General features: G+C 42.8%; 2 protein-coding genes across 5 annotated transcripts in view; one reads left to right on the forward strand and one right to left on the reverse strand.

Annotated features, from left to right (window-relative positions):
- The window catches only part of EML6 (EMAP like 6), a 280,775-nt gene extending 273,503 nt beyond the window's left edge, over positions 1-7,272 (forward strand). The window contains exons 38-42 of the mRNA XM_027131630.1: positions 231-393; positions 1,967-2,070; positions 2,771-2,924; positions 3,325-3,425; positions 5,325-7,272. Coding sequence (XP_026987431.1) covers positions 231-393; positions 1,967-2,070; positions 2,771-2,924; positions 3,325-3,425; positions 5,325-5,481 — 679 coding nt within the window. The 3' untranslated portion in view covers positions 5,482-7,272. The remainder of the gene's footprint in view (positions 1-230; positions 394-1,966; positions 2,071-2,770; positions 2,925-3,324; positions 3,426-5,324) is intronic.
- A 184-nt stretch (positions 7,273-7,456) lies between these two features.
- RTN4 (reticulon 4) overlaps positions 7,457-15,769 on the reverse strand; it is a 66,555-nt gene continuing 58,242 nt past the window's right edge. For 2 of the 4 annotated variants that reach the window (XM_027131681.1, XM_027131680.1), the window contains 4 exons: positions 9,843-9,912; positions 9,151-9,197; positions 8,908-8,966; positions 7,457-8,458 (listed from right to left, as the gene is read on the reverse strand). In XM_027131681.1, coding sequence (XP_026987482.1) covers positions 8,416-8,458; positions 8,908-8,966; positions 9,151-9,197; positions 9,843-9,912 — 219 coding nt within the window. In that variant the 3' untranslated portion in view covers positions 7,457-8,415. The remainder of the gene's footprint in view (positions 8,459-8,907; positions 8,967-9,150; positions 9,198-9,842; positions 9,913-15,769) is intronic. The other 2 variants (XM_027131683.1, XM_027131682.1) reach the window with 1 other exon arrangement.

Consider the following 15,769-nt stretch of genomic DNA (forward strand, 5'->3'; position numbering starts at 1 on the left):
AAAGGCCTTCTGCAAAAGACTGCACACATCCATTTACTTACTTACGGGGGGTTTTGATCCAGAGAAGCTGTCGAATTCCATAGACTTTAGGAAAAGCTAACCACACGTGAATCATGACGTGTGATCTAATTGCCTTTGAGCTTGGGAGGCCTGTCCCAGAGCAGACCTCATGCCTGACCAGCCCTACACAGCCCTCCTCATGGACTGTGCTCTTGGATTGCTTTTTCTAGAATCAGCCCAGACAGCAGATTCTTAGCTGTTGGTTCTTCTGGACACACAGTTGACTTCTATGACCTCACTCAGGGCACAAGTCTGAACCGCATCGGCTACTGCAAAGATATCCCAAGCTTTGTCATTCAGATGGATTTTTCTGCAGATGGCAAATACATCCAGGTATGCTTTGGCTTTACTGATATCTGGGGTAACCGTTAATAATAGTATTACAAACAATGGCTTTTATGAAATCAGTGCTTACTCTGTGTCAGGAAATGTGTTCACTGGAACTGTTTAAGTACTGTTAGTTTCCCTATTTTATAACTGAAGAAACAGAGGCTTAGAGAACTTAAGGAAGTTGAATAGAATTTAAAATAGTACTTATTCTTCAGCAGGAAAGCGGGAAACAAGCCCTAATCATCTTGAGCCTCCTCTCACCACCACCCCTTCAAGGCGTCCTAATTCCTAGTTCTCTGGGGCTGCACAGAAGCCTGTGTTGCTTCTTACACTTACTCATCTCAATTCCACATCCCATGGGTAGTGTGGTCCCTCCAACTCGGGACTCAGACTCCAGTCAGCCAGCCTGGAGTGAGAGCCCATCACTGGCCCCCGGGGAGACTGACAAGCGGGGAGGGATCGCGAGGGCTCCCACTCTTGGCACTTAGAGCTGAAAATAGAACAGTGATTTTCTCCAGCACTTTGAACAAATATTATGCATTTGTGAGCCAGCCTGGAGTCAGGTAGTCTTTGTGAAAGGAGAGAGGACGCTTCATTCATCAAGTGTGGACTGAACCAGGCGCTACGCCAGGCTTTTGGGTGTATGAAATGGGCCTGGTCCCTGCTCTCCTGGAGCTTGCCTTGTCCTGGACAAGACGAGCATTAAACAAATCATCACAAAATATACCTATAACTACAAATTGTGATTATGTGCCGAGAAGGAAAAGTATAGCGCCCTGCGGGAGCATTTAACAGGCACTGACTGTTGTTAAATAGATGCACTGACATCCTCTCCATACGGTGCTGTTTAAGCCGAGGTCTGCAAGGTGTGTAGGAGTCAGCCACCCAAGGGTGGCGGGAACATGGTTCCAGGCCTTCTGCATGAAGGCCCTGATGTGGGAAAGATCTCGGCTCATCCCTGTACAGCAGGGATATCTGGGGTGGCTGGTCTAGCACCCCAGGGAGGGAGGGGGCTGGCGATGGAGGCAGTGGCCGTTGGCTGGAAAATGATCAATTGCCTCTAGAAGTTTCCCAGAGAAGCCAGGATCAGGTCCTAATACTTCAGAAATCATCTCCGTCAGCTGCTGTCCATAAGAAGACTTGCCTCAGCTCTGTTGCACAGGACCTTGGTTCTCTGAGAACAGGGGTTCCCAAACGTGAGCGCGCACCAGAATCACCTGGAGGCTTTGTGAAAGCCTGCTGGGCCCCGCCCTCAGATTGTCGGACTAGGTAGGTCTAGGGTGGGGCCCAAGAACGTGCATCTCTAATCAGTGTCCAGCTGAGGCTGACGCTGCCGCTCAAGAACCACACTTGGAGAAGCTGCCGTAGGACTTTGGAAAATAGCAAGAAAACGGAGGGAAAAACGCCCTGCTTATGTGAACTTTGCGGCGGGCTGACCACAGGCTTTGCAGCCTGGAGCTGAGCTTGGGTTTGGTGAAAAGTCCTGGGGATGCAGAGGTTGGGAAGCAATACACCCAAAGGGGAGTCCTTTGGACGGGAAAGAAAGTTGATAGGCCTGGCTGCTTCCCACTTGCAGGTGTCAACAGGAGCCTACAAGCGCCAGGTGCATGAGGTCCCCCTGGGGAAGCAGGTCACCGAAGCCACGGTCATTGAGAAGATCACCTGGGCCTCCTGGACAAGGTGACTGGAGGAAAGCTCTTCTGGAGGAAAAGGTCACAAGGGAGACTCTCGTCCCAGCCTCAGCCTCCAAGTTTGTGTGTGGCTGGGATCCGAAGCAGCTTAGAGACAGAGCTCTTTCCTTTGTGGGGTCAGGGCGGGAGGCCTCTTGCTCCCAGTCTGGGCCGCTGGCTTTGGTCTGACCTGGGCTTTTGAAATGCAAAGTCCCTCTTTTTGTGTAATCTGTCCTACTCGTCCCCAACCCCATCTAGCAAGTTCAAAGGGAAACCATCCCCCAGCTCTTGGCCAGACCCCCTGTGGTATAGTGAGGCCTCCTGCAATCCCTGGGAGGGAGAGGGAGGGCCGGCAGTGCCGGGTAGCAGGGTAAGCAGCAGGGCCCTGCCACGTCAAGGGAAAAGAGGCCACCAACCCGTGAGCTTGGAGAGCCCCGCACTTCTCCCAAGCTACATATACTCAGAAGCATCGTAGGGAAGAGGGAGAGAATCAAAGATGGAGGTAACTTTTCTTTTTAGGGTGAAAGGGACTGGGGCAGAGAATAGTAGGACCTGGGCCAGGTATTCAGAGCGGGAGGGGACAGGTGCCATCCTGCCGGAGGAGCCACGTGACCATGCTGAATTCCCCTCTCGTTCCTGGGAGAGGGTGCCTGACTGCAGGAAGCCTTCCCACCTGTCCACCTGTCTCACACCTCTTCCTATTGGAACAGCATTCTGGGAGATGAAGTCATTGGCATCTGGCCACGAAACGCAGACAAGGCTGATGTCAACTGCGCGTGTGTGACCCACGCTGGCCTGAACATTGTCACGGGAGACGACTTTGGGCTCGTGAAGCTCTTTGATTTCCCATGCACAGAGAAATTTGTGAGTTTTCCTTAGAGTAACTCCCTGCACTGCCTCCAGGCTGGCTGATCTTCTGCGGTCGGCTGGAAATCGAGGCCACATCTACACGGCCATCTAGAATCTAGAACAAGAGGAATCTTGTCACAGCCCTGGGGAGACTTGGCAACACCTAACCCTTTCCTCTCCCTCAGGAGGGGAAGTCCTGGAAGCCAGAAGGATGGAGGGGGGACAGAGTGGCCACAAGTGGGGCAGGAATGAGGCAGGAAGCCAGCGAAGGGCTTGCTCACAGAGATGTTCAGACCCAATGGGCATCCCATGGGTGAAGGGAGGTCCTAGGAGGGGGGAACTGAGTCCTGGAAGTGGTCCATGGTGGCTGAAGGAACAGGGTCTCTTAATCACTTCCATTCACTTTTGCTCACAGGCCAAGCATAAGCGTTACTTCGGTCACTCGGCTCACGTGACAAACATCCGTTTCTCTCATGACGACAAGTACGTGGTCAGCACTGGAGGAGACGACTGCAGGTACCAGCCTGATTCTGCTAGCTCTGCCCCCAGGCCTAGCCTTCACCCCCTCCCGTCCCCACCTCAGGTGTCAGCTCCTCCCAGGGGCACGTGGAGGGGCTGAGGTGGGACAGTGAACCAGAGATCCAGTGACGACTTTCTAAGTAGAAGGGCTTTAGTCTCTGGTGACTCCCAACCCAATTCTTTTTTTTTCTTTTTGCGGTACGCGGGCCTCTCACTGCTGTGGCCTCTCCTGTTGCGGAGCACAGGCTCCGGACGCGCAGGCTCAGCGGCCATGTCTCACGGGCCCAGTCGTTCCACGGCATGTGGGATCTTCCTGGACCGGTGCACGAACCCACGTCCCCTAGCATCGGTAGGCGGACTCTCAACCACTGCGCCACCAGGGAAGCCCCCAACCCAATTCTTGATGGGACTCTGTCCCCACTAGAGCTGTCCTGGGATTGGTGAGCAGCCAACAGCATGCAACAGCTACTCTGAGCATTGCTGGCTGGAGGGGCAGGTAGTGAGAGGCCCAAGATACTGATTCCAGTAGGAGCTGTTGGACAGCCCACGGCGTCCACTGCATATAATCAGGAGGTTAGAATGACCTTGATCCATAGGCCTTTTAACTCAGAACTTCCAATTCATCACCAGAGTTCTTAACGTGGATCATTAATCCACAACCGAGAGGTTTAAAAATAGTAATACTGAGGCTCAGTCACCCCGAGAAACGAGCAGGACATGTGTTACCCGTTTATACACATGAGATCAGATAAGGGGCGAAGCCGTTAGGGCCAGTGCTATTTAGTAGCAGGAGAGCCTCAACCAGCTATGTGGATTCCTGAGCCAGGGCTGCTACTGACCTTAACCACTGCTCACTGTGAAACAGGCCCATTGTCCTGTGAGGCATGGCTGGTCTTCCAGTGCCTTTTGGAAGGACCCCTACCAGCCTGCTCCAGAGATGACATCAGCACTTCCAAGAAAGCAGCTTTCTCCTGTCCCTCCACAGAGGGCGTTTCTTATTTGGAGTGTGGAGCAACAGGATGAGGTCATTCGAAGTCACTCAGCTTCTCCACATCTAATGTAGTTGAAGGGCTTTATCGAAACGTGAATATTGGTTTCTGTTCAGCCCAGGCAGAACTCCTCGGGGGGGATCAAGAAGAAATGCATGCATTCCAGATTTATTTTTAGTGGTCTGAGGTTGTGGAAAAGGCACCTGAAGAGAATTTCAGCCCACTTCCTACCCAAAAGCACTGTGTAGAAAATGGCCCCAAAAGATGCTTTCTGATGGCCTGCCTGGGAGCACCCGTCTCCAGGCTGCTGTGCCAACCGCTGCTGGCACTTAGAGCCCTTGAGATAGTACTGACAGCAGCTCCCTGTGGGGCGCAAACACCCATTCAAAGCAGCATCCGCCAAACTGTGAACAGGCGAGCACTGGGAGACATAAGCGAACCCGTCCCCAGGAGATACGAGGGGACGCTTGATTACTAAAAAAGGCTTAGACGTCACCTTTCCAGTGCAGGGCCCCCTTGGCCTTTGCAGTCATGGGAGCCTACCACGATCCCTGGCCCTGTGCTGAGCACCAGGAAGGGCTCTCCTACTCGAGTGGAGCTGATAAAACCTTTTCAGTAGTAACAAGAGAGATAGTGTGAAGTCAGGCTGCCAGAAGTCCTCCCGTTCAGAAGGGACACGCAGGCTGCTGAAAGAGCCGAACGAAACAAAAAACAATAGACCTTTTAAAAAAGCAACAGACCTTTAATTGGTGGCAAGATCCCTGGTTTGTTTTTTTGAAATTGAAATCAAAATGTTCACTACACCACCTGGGCTTGACTCCGGAGCACTTGGCAAAGTTGGTTTTTGTCACTTGACAAAAGCATGATGCCCAGCCCTGCAAAATGACTGTTTGGTCTGCCTTTTCAGTGTGTTCGTGTGGCGATGCCTGGAAGTGCCAGAGTCCTCTTACTTTATTGCTGCTGCTGCCGCCAGCCACCGCGGAGGCAGTGATGAGGTGCCTCCTGGCCGCCAGCTGCTGGGAAAGGCCTACGACACCGCAGGCCGTACAAGCTCCAAGTGCTAGTGAAGTGGTGTGACGGCGCCCATCGCCTGGAATCTCCAAAACCGTCAGGCCAAAAAGGAAGGTCAGTTCTAACACGTTAAGACTGCTTGCCTCTGTTCCTGAGACCAAAAACTATACATACTAACTACACTGACAAAGAAATCCTATCTGACAATGTAGCCCACTAACAAAATTTAAAGCCTCAGTTACCCTAACCAATATGTAGCTTTTGATTTGCATCAAAACTTTTACAAAAGATGTTTTGCTAGTATGTTTCTATATACTTTAAAAATGTTCATTTTTACAATTAAGGAAGTTGAACAGGACAGCTTAAGTTAGATTCACTGAACTAGAAATATTGATAGCCTCTGTTCTCCACATTTAGCTTTCAAAACCAAATGAGCCATGTATAAACAAGTTGAGACACTTAATTTTTTAACGTTTCATTTGCAGAGTTTTATATCCATTAAGTGCCTTTGAAAGCTTCCAGGTGTGTGGGCTGCTGTCTCCCCTCCCACAGATTGTCTCCTTTCTACATATGGTGCTAAAACGTCAAAACTGAGGAGGGCTACGGGACCCTCAGCAGACTCCTGCTCTGCCACCCAGGTCAGGTATTTAGGTCAAGGCTTCCTAAATGAAAGACATCAGTTACCTGCCTGGGAAACAGTGGCTATTTGAAGTTGAGCAGCAAAGAAACTTAAATTCAGGAGTCGGAGGGTGGGTGGGTAGAACCGGTTTTCATCATATTGAGTGCCAAACCCACAACATCCAAAACACTTCAAATAAAACAAACCTCTACTACAGAACAGAAGGGAAAAAAAAAAAAAAGTTCAAGTAGGTCCAGGAAGGTGAGCTGATTTATCTCGTTAAACCTAAATGGTGATAACTGAGGTGACCTGAGGCTGTGCTGGGTTTACCACTCCCAGCGTGGGGTGGACTTGGCCCCAGTGATTAGTGTCACGTGAACTACATAGGTCAAGTCTGGATTTTTAAAAACTCTTTGCCGAACAAATTCCTAAGCCCAAATAATATTTGACAACTCAAGATTATAAAACAAAATCATCTAGTTTAGAGTTCCTCAGAGTTGGCTGGATGATAGGATGTGACTTGGCCAGCAAAACCAGAAGGCATCCTAAACGACGTCCATCGTACTTGACACCTGGCCGAGCGCTGACAACGGCGAGGGCTGACGGCACGCTCAGGAAGGCAGGCTGGTGAGTGAGGGACTGGGACTCTGAGCACATGTACCGATTCGTCCTTCTAGTCAGTGAACTAAAAAATTCTGCATCTTGAGTCACTGGCTATTTGCAGTTGTCAGTTTACAGGAAAGGTGAAACGAAGCATTTTCAATTAAATAGATTAACATTTACCACAGAAGTGCTTCAGCATTCTAAATGGATTAGATCACTCATTAAGCTATTTTTATATGCCAATTTATTAATGCCTTACATTAATCCACTGATAGGTTGTTGGGCCCACAGTTAGAGTCCCTATGCAGCCCTAATTCTGTGTTCTGTAACCATGTGACTGGTGATGCTGAGTGATAACCACGTCTGCCTATATTGTACCACTGACCTTTCATACTGATCGGATCCTGCATTGAATAACCACGTGAAAAACAATAAATTGATCAATGAGGATATGTTCACTATATTTAAAAAGCAATAGTGTCTGTGTGTCAAGAAAAGTTCTTAAATCTGATTTGTAAACATTTATATGGTATGATTTTACGTATGTTCATAAATCCTGCACTGTATTCTAGGTTAAAATATTGGTGCATGTATTTTCAATTATCAAAGTATAAAAATATTTAAAAAAACATTTTGGTATGTGTCAAATAAATTTGATTATATAAATTGTTCTTTAGGTTTTCAAAATAAATGTAGCTGTACTCTGAGCTTAAAATCTTTCTGAAAGTACAAGCCACCGCACACGCGTGGAAGTGAAGTCTACCATTTTGATCTGCAGCACGTTCAGGAAACCAAAATACCAAACATATTTTAAGTCTATAAGCTTTATTGATACTTCGCTTTTACAGTTCACAATGCATTCCACAGATTTAGTTCAGTACAGCTTAAACCACAATTGTATAAATCGTCATTTTATAATTTCTTGCATAACAATGTTTGATATTTGCAAACAACACTTTTGGAAGCATTAGATTTCAGTCCAGGGTTTGTGACAAAATTAACTACAGTAAGACTGTGTGATGAAGTTTATGTTGAGGAGTTCTATTGGCATGGCATCGTTTCATGTTGAAAACAGATGGTAGTGCTCCTAGAAATATATGTTCTTTTTCTAGCTTATGTGCTTTGGAACTACACACATGAAACCAACGACTGAAATATCAAGCACTGTGGGGCAGCTGGAAAGGTAGAAGGGCTAAGCTTTGTGAAACACTATATATAGATAGATATATAATCTATATTTACTTATATTGGCAATTAATATAACAGTAAAATTCACAATACACCTAGAACATACCAGCGAGGCGAGCCTTTTCACTCCTGCTTTGGTGGTATGATCTCGTCTAAACATTTCATTTCAGCAAATCTGCATCAATCTACACAGACCATACACAGTGCACAAACTGTGAAAAGGGTTATTTTTTCAGCTCCACTTTCTCTGCAATTCCCCAAATACAGCAAGACTACCTGCAACAAAGTATAATAATATACAGCTTCCTCAGATCTTTTATATTCACCAGTGCCTCATACAGGAAAAACAAATATGATTACTGTTTAAATCCATACATAGCAGCTTACAACACTTAAGATGATGAACACAGGGCAGTCAAGACAGGTCATTTTTCCTCAGATACTGTGTTGCTAAAATAAAGATCTGTGAAACTGCACTGCAATGTCAAGGCTTCATTCTTCCCTGACCCCTCCCCCCGCCCATGGAATCAAATGAATATCCCCTTTAAACTCCTACTGTTAATTATTTCAGGTTTTTTCATTCCGCTTTGCGCTTCAATCCAGGGATTTTTGCTTGGATTCTACAAATGAAAAGGAGGGGGAAAAGGTTAGTGTAAATATTTTGGAATTTTAATATTTTGTTTTCTGCTTCTTAACTAATTAATTCAAGAATTACTTGTACATTGCTCAGCTTATACAAGAAATAAAATCCTAAGGCTGTCAAACTATGAGCTATAATTTTGCCACCCTGGCCTTACAAATTAGACTTAAATAAAGCCTTAAATACATATAAGTATTATATGTATGTGTGTGTATATATATATATATATATATATATATATATATATATATATATGTAATAAGAAATTAATGATCCAAATGTTAGAAAAAAAAATCTTTTGGCAACTCTGTCACACTTTAGGTCTGATTGAAATTGACTACTCATTATGTCTTAAATATGAGAATACTGCGCTGTTGTCAAAGTCAGTACACCTATCCTTAGTGTTAAAAAAAGATTTTAAATACTTACTTAGCCATAGCATCTTTAACATTCTTATTTGCAAGTCCTAGATAATGATCTATTTGCGCCTGAAAGAGAGGTAGAAAGAAGTTACTAGAAAATTACCATTGCTAAAAAATCTTATTAAACATATTAAAGGCTTAAGAAACCACATTTCTCATTTTTATAAGGCTTTGGAAACTGGCACTGATCCATTTCTAAGTTCCATATAAGAGCGTGTGCTCTGTATTCTGAAATCTGCAGTTAAATTACCTGATGCCGTTCATAAATAACAGGAACACTGAAGAGTGAAATCAGAGCTGAAAAAGGAAATACACAACCTTTAAAACAGACTGGTATGATTTAGGGAACAAACACTACAAAGCCATCAAACCGGCAGCACTCTTGAGATAGTCAGAAGTGTTCCTAATGAGGAAGACACAAGGCTCCTGGATGCACCTGCTGGTGGGGAGCCACCACAGGGCAATGAAGTAACCAAGGGAGGCTGCAGGAACCATTCCTGGCTTCAAATCACATCACGCAGACTTTATAAAATACAGGCATCCCTGGTCTTGGTTAGTTAGATCTATGACTGCACCATCAAATAAGGCCACCCTTGATCTGGTTTATCACTGTTAGTTGGAGTAGTCTTCAGGAAGTAAAGTGGCTTTTCCATAAACAGTATCAGTATTAGCAATTTATTTAAAGAGATCACAATCTCTAACCTATATGCTCTATTTTTCCTATAATATAAGGATATTCTCCACTAAAATGTCTTTAAGCTCCTTGCACACCATCTTTTTTTTTTTTTTGGCTGTGCTGTGTGGCATGTGAGATCTTAGTTCCCTGACCAGGGATCGAACCCGCACCCCCTGCAGTGGAAGCACAGTCTTAACCACTGGACCGCCAGGGATAGTCCCCCATCTTATTTGTAATTTCTCATTCCAATGGTTTTGTAGACTTACCCAAGATCAGTAGCGTGAGACCATTGAACAAGGCACCAACATAGGTAAATACCCACATCAACACTGCAAACTATAAGAAAATAACATTAGCCACTTAAAAACAAAATTCAAGTAAAGTGTTTTTTTAATGATTTTTTTTTTGATGTGGACCATCTTTAAAGTCTTTATTGAATTTGTTACAATATTGCTTCTGTTTTATATTTTTTTTTGGCCAGGAGGCATGTGGGATCTTAGCTCCACCGCCCAGGTATTGAACCACCCGCACCCCTTGCATTGGTAGGCAAAGTCTTAACCACTGGACCGCCGGGGAAGTCCCCAAATAAAGTTTCTTAATTAAGCCTTCAAATAAAAGCAACCCATCTAAATGCCAAACTAATACAGGCATACTCCTTGGAGACTCGGTAAAATAATATGGGTATTTCACTTCTAAGTTGCCAGTCTCCATTCAGGAATTTCTGAATCTAATTAAAACAATTAATAGACTCAATTCATTTTTCTCTGGACTACACTACCAAATAGTTGATTCTGTTTTCTCTGAGATCAGAAAACATACCAAAGGTACACCACCTATATAGCACTTAGCTTCTAAATGGGAAGACTGGAAAGCTATCATGAGAATTAGCTATTAAAACTGATTTTAAAGTACTAACAAGTTAAGTGATTCAAGATCTGTATGAGCTGAATAATTCAGACATTATGAGGACCCCTTGGAATGAGGACTCCTCTAACTTTTATACCTATTAATAAAATTGACCGTTATTATTCTTTTAGCCACTGCCTTCTTTATTTATTTAGCAAACACTAATCCAGTTCTTACCATATTAGTGCCAGGCACTGTTTTAAATGCTTTACAAACTCATTTATTCCTCCTAATAACTTTATAAGGTAGGCACTGCTATCATTACCACAGGAGATGCAGACACTAAAAAAATAGAGTGTAGTAACTTGCCCAAGTTGAGGTAATACTTCACTCATATATCATATTTCACTGTCTCCTCCAGGGGACTGGGGACTGCAGTGAACTGACTAAACTCTCCTATTTTAGTAATCTGGTCTCAAAATCTGGGATTTTTTTTTTTTAATCATTAAATACAGCAGTTTGGGAAAGGCCTTGTTTCCAAAAAGTGATTTCATTTTGAGAAGTCCTTTATTTCCTCTACATACTTTAGTTTACTCATGAATGGTTGAAAAAGAGGATTTCAAAGTTTTCTTCCAGTTCTTGGCGACATCATATAGTAAAAACTCAATGCCGTGTTCAGAGAAGTTCTTGAAGACTTATAAACACAAAGTCAGTCCAGATTTTATTAAACATTCAGCAGGAGCAGTTCCTTTGCTTCCTATTAAGAACCTTCATGTGTCTGGCAATCTCTCTGCCATATTTAATTTAGTAGGTCACACACACCACCACGATGCCACCATGTACAACTATTTAGGTACCAATAACAGTATATATGAAAAGAAGGAGAGGAGAGAGGAGTTAGCACACGTCCATCATCTAAAGCAGGGATCAGCAAACTTTTTCTGTAAAGAAAGACAGTAAGATAATAAACATTTTCGGTTTTGTGGGCCACAAGGGATCTCTGTCACATATTCTTTAAATATTATCCTTTAAAAACATAAAAACTATTCCTAGCTCCCAGGCTGTACAAAAACAGGCCATGGGCCGGTCAGACAGTAGTTTGCTAACCCTTATCTAAAGCATATCTTTGTCCATGTGTTCATTCACTCAACAAAATCTGATTGAATGCCTACTATGAGCTGGGTACTGAGCGGTAATTAAAGTATTCAGACTCTAGTAATTATATTTACTGCAGGTTAGGAAGACACTTTGGATTCCTGCAGCAACTGTCAGTTCTACAAAGAGCAACACTCTGCTTACCCCTACACTGAATTTAATGTTCAAGTGAGCAAATATCAAGCCTTCTTAGCACTCATCAATTGAAAATCAAAAATTAAATGCTGCCCTGGGTCTTTGCAACCACTATGAAACCACTGATAGAACGGTTTGAAGCATGACTCCAGTTAGCAAGCCTTTTCCCTCTCACATAGTTTTAGACTCCTATTGCAAAAGCTAAATATAACTGCTGCACTTGAGCAAGTTTACCATAGAGTAACAGAGCTATTTTCATCCATCACCATCCACAAGTCGACACGGAAGAGTCGACCTTCTACATTTTAGAAGAAATTGCTTTAGCAATAAAGACACCCTTACCATAACAAAATTCAGAAACTAACACACAAGCTAGAAATAAGTCCTAATTTGGTCATTAAGTCACCGACAAGGCTGCACTCCAAAGCCACAAAGAAACCCAAGACCTCACACCTAGGTGATCTAAGGGGCTCAAATATCACTAGACTTGCCTCTTGGAGGACACTCTTTCTAAAAGCCAGACTATCCAGACACAAAGAGAGGAACAGAGGGCGGCTTCAAAGGTCTATGGGGCCAGGCAGGTGACATAAACACATGAGGGAGCCTTGGTACGGACTGAGGCAGATATGTGCATCCTCCCTCTCAAGGAGCACACACAAAATCCAGCTCCACAGACTGTTGCCGAGCAAGTATTCCAGGCTAATGTTGCCAAATTTTCCCATTTAAAGAGAGAGACCAGAAATTCACATTTTTATGTGCTATCACAGAATTTTTAAATGTTGCAGCTAAGTTTGGAGAAAATTTAACACTTCAGGGGCCCAAAACGAAAATATTGGGTAAGGGTTTCCAGAGAACACACCATCAGAAAAGAAAGGCGTTAAGAACCAGCATCTAGCAATCGCACAATTACTAAAACTGTCAATAACAACAGCAGCTAACAAATTTTTGAACATACATTAGGTCAGTTAATCTCATCATAACCCCAAAAGTTAAATACTGTTATTATCCCCATAGAAGAGAAAACCAAGACACAGAAAGATTAAGCAAGTTGCCAGACTAGAGGTGACAGTGATCTCAGGTTTATCTGACTCCAGAATCTCTGCTCTGCTATATAGTAAAACCATTTACAGAGTAATCATTTATTAATGGTCATGAATGTACATGCTATTACAAAGAGGCAGGGAAAAGGTCAATAAACACTTTAAACCTACAAATTCTGTACTCTTCTATGGCAAATTCTTGGCAACACTGCAGCCAATGCATATTAATTGAGGAAGTCAAAGGCTCGTCTCTCTTTAGGCACTAATGAGACTGGAGGAAAGAGGGGCAAAGTACTAGTAAGTACTTAGCGGAAGAGGGCAAGGGCCATGTCTTGTTTGTCTTTTGTCCAGGGGAAAAGGGAATTCAATTTAAGTGCATATCACATACATATCTCATTGAAAAGCTCTGCAGATATTTTTATTAGATGATGTCTCCGTGGGGTGGGGAGGCATTTTTAAGGAAAATGGGAGGAGGGCGTTTAACAGAATTTCAGAAATTACTTTAGCAATTCTGACATTTTCAAACTTTTTCTGAAGTTTTAAACACTGAAAATCATTTGACTTTTGACATCTTCAGCCTCATTCATTAGTATCACATTTTCCCCAGCCCATTTCCTGTCTAATTTTTCTGTGGGCCAAAGAAACCAGAAAGGAAACTGTCAAAATGTGTATGTTGATTAATGCCTAGGAGCCCGAGGGCTAGATTTTAATGTTCTTTTGGGTCAGCTATTTCTGGAATTCAGGCCTTTTTTGCTCACTTTCAGATTTCAGACTGAATTCTGGAACATTATGGTTACCGAATGATCAGACAACCATAGCTAAAAATTTTCTTGTAATTTTAACATATATTTTCACTGCTAGTCACAGAACTACTGTCATAAAGAATCCAGTCTTTATCACCCAAAGACATATGACGGAAAAATAAGAACCTCTGCCGAAAACACCTAGTCTTAGTATCTAGTACATAAAAGTATTAGACTTTTTCTTGGGATTTGAGGTTTCAAAAGGCAGAACCCCCCTAATAAAGCTGAGCCCAGTGGAGACTGTCACATGCTTTTCTTTTATAATAAAAGGGATGCAGAAGTAAGCGTAGGGGGAAAACTATAGCCTAGGGTTTACAGCTTAAAGACATAACTTTTAAAAACAGTGTTCTCCAACCAGTGTCCTTAGAAAAATTAAATCACAATTTCAGGGGATGGGACCCCCAGCCCTTCCCCTTCCCAAGTATTATCTTATAGCTCCCCAGTGGTTCCAGTGCGCAGCCAAGGCTGAGAACCATTGTTTTAAAACAAGAGCCCCTTTCAAAGACAGCTTAACAGAAGGTCAATCACAGAAATGGAATTAAACCTTAACTAGGTGGTTTAAATTTGTTCAACTGTCTTATACTAGTTTTCTGGTGGTAATGGGTTATTTAAACACAGTTGACGAGTATCACTAGGTTAAAGAAAGTTATCCAGGCTCTTCTGGACTTCTCAGAGAACAATAAAGTGATATACACTAGGCTTGTCAAGAAAAGGACACATATACAGCTTTCACAGCTTAATTTTCCTAGAGAACACTCCTCCTTTACTTCCCTTTCCATTCATTCTCCTCCCCTTAGCTTATGTCTGGCATGCAACATAACAAACCCACTTTAAAACAAATCCTGAGGATTGATCAACACATTTGCCTGTGGTAAAATTTTACACTAATGTTTGAAATAAATGCTACTGAATGGAATTAGAAATATTTTTTCAGTGATTTTGCCCATAATATTTGACTAGAATTAATCTTTTGGGAAATGGATTGTTGCTCAATCTATAGACAGTTGAAATCTTTTCTAGGATTTAGAAGCTTGCAGGTAACTGCAAAGAAGCAAAACAAATGGAACAATTACAGTTGACCTTTGAACACAAGAGTCTGAACTCCACAGGTCCACTTGTCAGCATATTTTTCTCAACAGTAAATACTACAGTACTACACAATCCACAGTTGGCTGGATCCATGAATATGGAACCAGGGATACCAGAGGAACCGCAAATTCAGAGGAGCCTTGGATGAGGAGGAACCGGGGATATGGAGGGCCAACTATAAACTGCACATGGATTTTCACCTGTGAGGAGGGTCAGTGTTCCTAATCCCCAAATTGTTTAAGGGTCAACTGTACACAAGAATTTAAAAGGAGAAATCTGCAGAACATGTCTTATTTTTATTTGTCCAAGTCAACCACCAAAAAGACATCTAGACCAGGCACAAATGATGAACCACCACCTCACATCAAATCTTTTCCAACAGGCCTGATGAACCTTGGGGTTTGGTTATTTCTTTAGAATAACGTATAGAATAGCCTCTCTCTCACAGCACCAAAAAAATGATAATAAGCAAAGAGAAGAAAAATTTCACATGGTAAGAATAGTGGCTCTATATTTTTTAACTTCTGAGGAAGAAGGTTTCAAATAGAAGTAGCGGTGATTATGACCCAGAATCTCGCAATGTAGATTATATAAATTTGAGGGCATGAAATACTTACAAAGACAGTGAGTTATAGAGAAACCTCTTTCAAATTTTAAAAAGCTATTATTTTTAAAAAGCCACAGAGCTTGATACAATGTCAATTTTCTAAATGAGAAAAGATTTATAAATGAGACTAATTCCCACTGCATTTTCTTGAAATCAGGGTGGTTTCCATTTTCCTAACTATGAACCATATGATAAAAGTAATCCCAATCAAAAGCTGGATCCTATAAATTTTTTTAAAACTCTGTTATTTAACAAGATCACAAATTTACCTGGAAACTGGAGAGCCTGGGGCTATTTATTAGCAAACTTTCCAAATTTAAAATCTGAATATAAGGAAATAAAATCAGTTTAACAGAGCAAATTGGTTTTTCCTTTACATTGAAAAAGTGAAAGAAAAAAAAAAAGAACTGCAAAAACCATTTTTGCTTGCTTTAGGGAGGAAGAATATGATTCTCCTGCCAACTGCTGTAGCCAAAAGGCAAAAAGTAGCAGAGTTAGAGGGAAAATAATTTTCTTTT

The sequence above is a fragment of the Aethalodelphis obliquidens genome, unplaced genomic scaffold (genome assembly GCF_003676395.1).
Source record: "Aethalodelphis obliquidens isolate GAN/ISIS:26980383/991018 unplaced genomic scaffold, ASM367639v1 scaffold40, whole genome shotgun sequence".
NCBI classification, from domain to species: domain Eukaryota; kingdom Metazoa; phylum Chordata; class Mammalia; order Artiodactyla; family Delphinidae; genus Aethalodelphis; species Aethalodelphis obliquidens.